The 10003-nt window shown below is 38.2% G+C and overlaps 1 protein-coding gene across 2 annotated transcripts; it reads left to right on the forward strand.

The window, feature by feature from the left end:
* Nucleotides 1–2622: 2622 nt before the first annotated feature.
* tgfa (transforming growth factor, alpha) lies at nt 2623–9661 on the forward strand. Of its 2 annotated transcripts, XM_023414133.2 has the most exons (8): nt 2623–2948; nt 3760–3789; nt 3917–4084; nt 4300–4482; nt 5781–5895; nt 6666–6815; nt 6976–7067; nt 7874–9661. In XM_023414133.2, the coding sequence occupies exons 1-8, from the start codon at nt 2909–2911 to the stop codon at nt 7879–7881; spliced, it is 786 nt and encodes a 261-aa protein (XP_023269901.1). In that variant the 5' UTR covers nt 2623–2908; the 3' UTR covers nt 7882–9661. The 2 variants fall into 2 exon arrangements, with proteins under 2 accessions (XP_023269901.1, XP_023269902.1); XM_023414134.2 differs by lacking the exon at nt 3760–3789.
* The last annotated feature ends 342 nt before the right edge of the window (nt 9662–10003 follow it).

Consider the following 10003-nt stretch of genomic DNA (forward strand, 5'->3'; position numbering starts at 1 on the left):
AGTTCGAACACGCGCCTGCAGCGCGCGTGAGAAGCAGTTAGGCCTCTTATGATTGGCTGCAGTTGCGCAATCAGCAGGTTACGCACAAGTGGTCAAATATTGAGCTGATGTCTTACCAGGACTCCTGCCATAACAAATGATTTAACGAGGGAGAAACTGCTCTGCGCTACACTGGAAGGTAAGAGTGTGATAAGAACCAATGACACGTACTGTTTTCAGTAAGTAATTAAGAACAACAACGCATGCGCAGTCAGGTTAGTGAGGTTTTCCATCTACCACAGAGGGAGTGGATGTTCAGGTAGGCAGGTGGGCGCTGACACGTGGGATTTCACTTCATAAATAACTAAATGAAGGAAATCTTAAACATGAATAAATCAGCTGCACACCGCTCTTGTGGTTCAGGCTTATTTTCATGAAATACAACTGTTATCTTCTAGATCTCCATCAGTGTGTATTTCATGAAAATAACAATGAAATGCGTCGTTTAAGCACCTTTATCTCTCATGTGAGATATTCAAATTCATATATGCCTATGTTCATTTTTCATTATTATGTTTTAGTCCAACAGACAGTTTTTTAAATAAATAAATGCATTAAAAAATACTGTTTTAAGTACAGGCACCACTGGCATATCACATACCCTAACAACAAGCATCCACTATGCATTATGTATGTACCAAGCAGTACTACTCCTAAGCTGGAGTAATACTACCTGGCCCCAAGATGTCTGTCTGTCTATTTCCATCAACAGGGCATCTCTCTGATACTGGTGCTAATGGTTGCTTCAGCAGCCACTGGAGGAACTCTTCAGTATGGCTACAATCTCGTCATAATGAATGCCCCTACAGCTGTAGGTTTTGGAGTTTCTAATTGAGTTTGTCATACTGTGTACAGTGTGTTTGTGTGCATGTGATATCAGTTTATAGTAATGTGTTTAAATATGACTTAATTTAGGAAAATACACCATGTATGCACATCATAAACTAGAACAGTTAAGATGTTAAGTCTGGGCTAATAGACAATAATGCAGGACCTGCTTTTGTTGATATTGTACTAAAATTGTGCAGATTCCTCAACATATTTGCGGTTAATCAAATGATCAAAGCCGAGTGGAATGCAGTGAATCTGAAGCTTTAGGGGCCTGCTTCACCTCCAGTCTTGCTTCTACTCAAGGTCAACACAATTTTTTAAAATAATTTTTGTATTTGTTGTTATTTATTGTTATTATTACTATAATTATTGAGCTTCATGGAAACGTGTTCTTAGCAAAGTAACTGTTCTTGTCCAGCAGATGGTGCTGGTTTGAAATGTTGCAGGCTGCTACAACATGTGAATCTGTTCTTTTATTTCCACTTCTGGTCACAGTGTGAGACAGATCAGTGACCAGAAGTATAAAAGTTTGATTGTGAAATAAAAGAAATTGGTGTATGATTACATATATTATTAAAGAGGGTGCATCATTATTAAAAGGATCAAACAGAAGTTTCTGTTGCATTTTGAGCTTCAGATGACTGTGAAATGATTTCAGTCACATCCACCCTGACACTTTTTATTTTCATATTTACAGAAAAATAACAACAAATTACTGTCATCTGAGTGTTTAAAAGGAAATGAAGTAAATAACTGTTTAATCTGAATATATACCATGAGGGGATATTTTCCTCTCTTAAATCAGTGGAGTGACAGATAAGAGACACATTTTGGATTATTGGGATGAAAATCGTTTTCAGCTACTGCTGAAAGGAAGTGTAAAGGAAACACAGAGTGCACAGTTTCCCAGTCAGTTTGGGAACGGCTTGATTGTATCCGAAACACTTCACTGCTGCACTTTCCAGGAAAGTTTGGCAGCTTTTCTGAACCTGATATGGGGCACAGTGGCAGTGAGTGGCACTGAGATGGTCCTTTGGAGCTCATGAATATCCACAACAAATTCCATGGGAATCTGGCCAACTTTTGTCAAGATATCTCATTCTGGACCAAACAGTTTGACAGATGAATGAACAGACGGACCAGAAAAGCTTTTCTTAGGTCGGACTGCTTTAAAGCAAAACAAACAAACAAGAAGAAAAAGAAAAAAGAACTTTTGTTAATTTTAGAACCCAGTGAATCTGATAAATCTGTTTTCAGGAGAAGACATTATCTCAGTTTTATTCATATAGGCTCAAAATTAGAAATCACAATCTTTACAACATAAAAATACTAACATGTCAAATAAAGGCTAAATGAAAAAAAAGTAAAACAAAAAGTGTAATTTAATTTCCATGAAATGAAACTTTATCTTAAAATATTTATTTATTTAAAATACCTTTTTTTCTAGATGTTTCATAGACTCTTATGTGCGCTCCTGTACATTTTACATGTCATTTTAATTTAAATATATATTATTGATAATAATCCACTTGTCCAGCAAATGGCTAAAAAAAAAAAAAAAGGATTATGGAGCAGGACACACACTTTGTTTAGGATTAAATCAAATGCATGAGTGAAGAAAGAAAAGAAAGAAGAAGAAGTGTCATATTGAGGTCATAATGAGACGATGCCTCCTCCTCCCCCTCCCTCTCTGTCTCTAATTGGTCAGCCTCTGACAGGATTACACGAGTTTCCTCAATTGAACACAGTGAAGTTAGACGCTCGCTCATCCTGCAGGAGAAGAGGAAAGAAGAAAGAAAACACGAGTAAAGTGACTTTTTTTTTGTACCACAGCATCTCAACTATCAGTTGATCACACATTTGTCTACAGACCTGCTGTGTGATTGAATGCATTTTCCCGTGCTGATGGTCGCTGCTGCTCGCTGCCGCTCGCCCAGGAGTCTGCAACACTTATGACTAATGTGGTTTCTTAACACACGCCCGCAATTCACTGAAGCTGCTCTTCAGGTTTCTACAGTTTAGGCTTCAAATCGTCAGAATGACGCGGATTTTCTGGGATACAATTTTTCTTATAAGCGGTGAGTAGCCCATTGCAGGGGAAATTAGTAAATCTGATCTTGACTTGTCAGTTTAGGTTTAGATAAATGTAGAAATTAAAGATTAAAGTTAATACAGTTGGATGTGAGATGACACCCCTCAGTACTGTTCACTGATGATTGGATATTATTTAATATGAATTCAGTAGATTACATTACGACTTACCATGGGTCACTACAATACTCCTACTTCTCTGTGCTACTCTATTGATTTTATGGTTGCATTATCCTTAATGAGCTTAATGATTTTTTCCTCTATGGTGGAAACAGTATGCCTTTAGTAAGTTATTCAATGAATTTATATAAAGTGGATGTATTATTTTGATGGATTTATGTGCTATATGTTTTTATAGTGGTAAAATAGGGTACACATGACCATATTTCTCAATTCCTTTTGGCTTCAATTAACCTTTTTGCCACGCACTCCTCTGGCTGTGTTTTTCAGCTGGATCAGTATCTAGTTGAGATTGCGTGTCTTCACAGGACCTTGTGTATTTATAGAGCCTTTGGTTTCATCCTTTTAGTGGATGCTTGACCCTGTTACTATTGTTGTGTACCAGTTACTCAATGAAGCATCGATATTACATCGAAGACCAGGTCACATGATCATAGCAGCACAGCAGCAGATTTGCTGGGTTTAACCATCAGGTTGTTCATCTTATAGTAGGATATGTGACACTTGGTGTCACATATTCTAATGTGGCATATCCTGGTTTCTTGGGGTAGGGGTGGGGGTGTGGGTGTGGGTGGGGGAATCACAATACAGTAATATATATTTTTTATATTCCTATAGGTACTTTTAGTATGTCTGTGGTACTCAATGGTGAGTTTACAGTGAACTTTTTGGTATTTCTGTTATTATATTCCTGCAGGGATTTTTTGTTCTTCCTATAATTTTTCACATCAGGACTGTATCAAATTCTAACAGATGTTTGTTTTCCTCTCTGCAGGTTCCCTCTTTACATTTGGAGCAGGGCCGAGCAATTCAACAATTATTGAAGCTCGTATTTCAATTGATACAAACTCCACGGCTGCTCCAAATACCTCCACAAGCAGCTCTGCAACAACCAGCAGCGCAAGCACCACACCAACTACAACTGACATCCCTACGGTTAAAAGTAAGTCTGAGCACAGTCATATTAAGATGGTGAAGATGTAGGGGACAGTTCAAGCTCATTGTCCAGCCAAATGTCTTCCGTCTCTGTAGTGCTCCTTCCACACTAGGAGCTCTTTATCTGATATTATACTACTGTAGGGATTTGTAGTTATTCCTATGATTCTACACATCAGACTGTATGATGTGTTAACAGCTGTTTTATTTTCCTCTGTGCAGATTCCCTCTTTACATTTGAAACAGGGCAGACCAATTCAACAATTATTGACGCTGGCATTTCCATCGCTACAAATTCATCTGCAGCTCCAAACACCTCGACAAGCAGCTCTGCAACAGTCAGCAGCAGAAGAACCACCACCACAACTATTGCAACTACTACCACCAGCATACCCCCAGTTAAAAGTAAGTTTTAGTTTAGTTGTGCCAAGATGCAGGGAAGAGTTCAAGGTCATTGTCACTGCATTTCAGATGAAATGTGCCAATTGTCCTCATTGCAGCCCTTGATACACTCTCACTGCAGCGTTGCCTCCACAGCAGGAGTTCTCAACACTGTAAAGCTTCCCACTGAGCTGCAGTGCATCAACATTATGCAGACAGTGTGGCGCGCACTGATAATTGATCCTCTTAGCGTGAGTGAGGGCAGCAGTTGTGGTAAATTAAAGATTATGAGCAGTATATTCAGCAGTTTCACAAAAGCTGCACCTACAGTATTAGGTTATTATGTGAAAAGCACCTTACTCGCCCTAAAGGCTGGTTTCTGTCTCAATGTTCTCATTCCACTGCCAAAATCACATGGAATGAGAGAGGGGTTGGTAGGCAGATGCCTCAGGGACAACAGAGGGCTTTCACAGAGTCTGAAAGAAGGAGACAATACATGTAGGCTGCAATCCAAAAGCCCATTTACCTTTGGAATGGAGTGTGTGACGAAGGCTGTTGTGCAGCTATCTGTCTGGATGTTCATGCTCTTCCCACCCTGAATGCCACACTGTGGCATCTGTTTCGGCTGCTTGTGGAACACTGACGTCTGTTTGAGTCAGTTATGTAGGAATTTGTCTGACTGTACAGCTTGTGTGTTAAAAAAAAACAAACAAACAAATGTCCCAGTTTGTCTGGTTGGTTCATTGAATCTGATATTTTTGGTCTGCTATTTTGTTTGTCAGAGTGAAAACTAATATAGTTGCTTAAAAAAAAAAAAGTAAGCTACAATAAAGGCCTTAAATTCTGCTAAAGAATAAGGGTTCCTGCAGGGATGTGCGCTCTCCTGAGTCCTAATGCAGGTTGATGGACAGAGGTTTTTGTTTGTCGTCTCTCACCGGGAGTTTTCTTCGACTTTTCTTGACTCTAATTGCCCCTCCCAGGTACAGCCACAGCCATCACACATCCACACGCAACAGCGAACAAAAGGCTTCAGTCTACCATTGGTGGCGTGGGTGTCAGCTTTAGGATTTAGAACATGTTGTTGTTTCAGGTCTCTGCGAGATTAAGGCTATTTTTAGATTTATGATATTCACCTGTGTCATGTTCTGTACGCTGACTAAGGGCAGTTGAATTAAATTTAATACTGTAATTCACAAATGTAATTCTGCATTGGTTTCAAGGGGTGTGAGAAAAAGCAGAAACACGGTCCTAAATTTTCAAACTTTTCTTACATAAATGTCTCTCTCACAATGTCAATGATGTCTCGTGGTACATCTTCACAGAGTTCGTGGCTGCAGCTGTTCGGTCTCATTTCGACGACTGTCCAGACTCGCACCGCCATTTCTGCTTCCACGGCACCTGCCGCTTCCTGATATTAGAGGAGACGCCTGCGTGTGTGTAAGTCCACACTTCGCTCAATATTAAATTCTGTCCTTTGTACATTCATTGTTCAGTTTTCTCTCTGAATCTGATGTTTAGGAATGGAAGCATAAACTTTAAAATCACCTAATATAGCTGAAACTACGCTCAAAATGAAATGAGATACACAGTTTTGTGAGAGTGCAGTCATAGTAATTACAACCTTTCACATACACTTTACCTGGGAATATATGTGCAATTGAAAGCACTCTTCTATTTTGGTCATTTAAAGCACTTTGAGCTTCATTTTGCAGTGTGGTCTGATTGGTAGAGAGTTTAAAGTTCTGAAATTTACTTTATGTTGGAACAAAATATTGTCATCCTTTTTAAAAGAAACATTAGTGAAATAAGATCTAAAGCCATTAGAAAACTTGTGCGAGAAAGCTGAAGTTGTGGTGATTGTGAGATGAAACTTGCATGCAGTTTGATGCTGCTTTAGGAGATGCTTTAATCTAAGTGGACAGAAAAACCCCAACCTTCCCCAAATGTGAAAATGTAAAATGTACTGACTGTTTTCATATTATAAGTACTTTATTTTCCACTGGACTGCACAGCCCTGTGGGTCTTTTTAATTTTAAAATCTACGGGAAAAATGTGCTCTTAGATTGTAGCAGTTTTAGCATTTCTCAGGTGCATGACATCAACATGATTAGACACAGATTAGTTATCAACATCTGGAGGTATTGGTATTCACCTGTTGGCCAAAAACACTTTGATTTGAGTTTTTATAATTTGACTCCATATTTCAGGTGCCATCCAGGCTTCGTCGGGATGAGGTGTGAGCATGCAGACCTGCTCGCTGTAGTAGCAACTAATCACAGACAACAGACTGTTGCCACAGTGCTGGTGTTGTGTGTTATTGGGTGTGTTCTGATCATGGTGTTGTGTACACTTTTACAGTAAGTAATAAGCACATTTTGTTATATTTTCTTCTTATATCAAACTGTGTCTAGGATAACAGACATAACAATATGAGGCCGGTACATTTTTCATGGAAGGAATCAAGTGATGAACTTGATGCCAGAATGTTTTTCAGTACTCAAGTCTTTTCTTATTTAGTTGCTGGTGGAGGCAGGACTGTCGCAGGCGGAGTCACGCACATCACTACGTCCCAGAGAAGCACATAGCATCTTGCTATCCATCTGAGAGCGGTACCTTTCTTTATTTCTTTTTTTTTTTTAAAGTGCATTTCTAAGGTTGTGTTTGTTTTTATCTACCAGCTCCTGGTGATGCAAATAACCAACAAATGAAATTAAGGCCTAACAGTTGATAGCAGTGAAGAATTGCATGAATGTGGATAGTCCAGTGCATGTTGTATACACATGTATGGGTAGAATAAAGAGCTCTACATTTCAGCTAAAAAAAATCAACAATGTGTCTGTTTCTCAATACTTTCAAAACTTTCCAACTCTGTCTGTGGTGCCAAGCTGTTTGTTCTTAATATAAGTGTTAAGAGGTCATAAGTATGTAGTTTAAATTTCAACAAAAATACTTCCCTGCCGGACACCTGTAGTTACTCAAGCAGTAGTAAACAGGAGATTATTTGTAGGGGACTACTTTCAGCAGTGGATTAATAAACATTTGGCACACTAGGGAGTATTTATGGCAGCATGACGTATGTAGGATCTACTTAAAATAAACTACAGTGATAGCCATTGTAGTTTATTCATGTTCAGGGTGAACATGTCGCCCAGTTAAATGTTGTGGCTCATTGATGTGTTTTTTTTTTTGTTTTTGTTTTTTTTTCTTAATAGTCTTAAGAACAGTTGAGCTCTATAGCACAGATAAATAAGCACTATCAGCCAATACTTGTTAGTAGGTTTAGACCATTGTTTTTTGGGGGTTCTTTTATGGGATTTTTTGGCAATAAGAAAAACCTATAATGTGCCGAACCCTATTCTTAAGATCTTGCAGTCATTACAGGAAAGAACTTACCTGCTCATTATTTCCCTTTCAGTGGTTTGAGAAGACGTCTTGATGGAACACGAGCTGTTTGCATCATGGCGTGTTTAATTTTCCTCATCTGTCTGGTCCGCAAACCCTCAGGATTGCATCCAAAGTGGTATTCACGTGTTCTGCTCAAGCAGACCTGGCCAGAGGCGAAGAAGCACTATCTGCAGTGTGGGGTGAGGTAGGCCTGCTTGATGTGGGTGGTTAAATGTTCCATGACATTTTTTTTTTTTTTTACATTGACTGGGAATTTTGGACTGCAGCAACCTAGGAACGTGTTTTCTTCACTGTTTGATTCTGTGGAAACGCACGCAAAACTGCAACAGTCTGTCTGAAGCTCTGAAGCTGCTGCCAAATCCTACATAGGGAGAACTCCGTGTGTCCTGATTACTGCTTATGGCTGGCCTAAAGGACATGTGAACTGATCTACGAGGCCATTAATCATACTTCGCAGATGTTGAGTAGGAAAGGTGTTTATTTTGGGCTGCGGGACAACAATAATTCATTGACTTAAGTCAGAAGACCCCAATTCCTATTTTTGTCTTTTAATATCTTCGCACACTTTTCATCAGAACTCTACAAGCACAGAGGACGTTTTTAAGAAAATACGGTGGGGAAACTGATGCTTTAAAAACATTTTAGTGTCTGTTTTTAAAGAAGGAACTCACTTCACCTGACAGGAGTAGGAATTGTAACTGGACTGACTGCTAATGGATTAAAAACCCTGGACATACATGGACTTCCATCATTAATTATGCACAAAGGTTGCAACTGAAAATTGTTTCAATATGGTTTTCGTATGCATTGGAGGAAAAAAAAAAAAAATCATTCAGGTGTTATTTCAAATGATTTGATGACTCCAGTATTGCTACTGAAGCGAAAATATCTGTCAGTTTTATTTTTTATTCCTGAGCTGTACTTGAACATGTTCATGCATCAGAGGTTTTTGATTTGCAAGCTATAACTGTATTGACACATGCACATCCTGGGTGGCCACATTGTTTTTATGGTACTATGGTAGAATTGCACTTTTCTGCAAGCTTGCTCACTGTTCATAAAAAAAAAACAAAACCCTGCACTTACTGTACGTTGTAGTCACTTGAAAAAGCGTCCACATAATGAGAGATGCCAAATACACGTGTTTCCACCTTTGCCTCAATGAGCACTGATGGGAAGAGGCGCATGGTTTGTACACATCCTCTTAAGCATGCATGCACTTAAATCACGGCTTGTATTTTTAAAGAAGCAACACAAAATACTTGTTTATTTCAAGTGTGTTATAGCATTGCCTCTGCTTTGAATTCAAAAACTTTTAAAGTGAGAAAAACCTCTCAAGTTTAAAAACAAACATATTTAAGATTTTCTGAAGAAAATGGAATTATAATTGGTGAAGGAATTAAAAAAATGATTATTACAAACTGACACGGATATAAAGTGTGTACATGCTTTGTGTTATAAGACAAAGGAAGAAAAAATTTCTACTATAAAATGAATGTGATGGTATTTATATGCCAAAAGACTGTGAGGGGATGATATGCTTGTCTTTGTTTACAGTATCTGATATTTACATTCATAATATGTGTTAATGTTTATTACAGCATTGATGTGTAAATATCAAAAACACACAGAAATATTCTGTGTATATATGTATATGTATAGTGTCAATACAAAATCATCTGAAAAGGGGATCCCAATGTTGATTAACCCTTTACTCTGTCAGATTTATGTTGTCACAATTGGAAAACCTCCATTATCTGCATTTGTTTTCCAATGAAGAATTAAAAATGCAAGTATGTGTTGGTGTCACTGTATTTTTTATTTATGCACTTATTAATTATTTCTCCATCTCTCTTGAGTCTGTTTTTTGATTCATCGCGTGACCCTCTTTTCACTTCTGAAGCTTTTTCCTTTTTTCTCTCTCTTCAAATACCCTGATTTTCTGACACTCAGCTCTTCTATTTTTCCTCTTCAAGACGGAAATGCCAACATGAAACCCTGAACCTCAGGCACAATTGAACAAAGAGCCCAACTCTTGAGTGCTTTTATAGCTGAAGGAAATATTTTAGTCCTCTTCTATATTGCCATTAAGTCTTATTTATTTATTTGTCATTTAGAGTTCACAGAATTTATACCTATT

Source organism: Seriola lalandi, unplaced genomic scaffold, assembly GCF_002814215.2.
Source record: "Seriola lalandi dorsalis isolate HSWRI2012SDOR001 ecotype SW California unplaced genomic scaffold, Sedor1 jcf7180002054522, whole genome shotgun sequence".
Taxonomy (NCBI): Eukaryota; Metazoa; Chordata; class Actinopteri; order Carangiformes; family Carangidae; genus Seriola; species Seriola lalandi.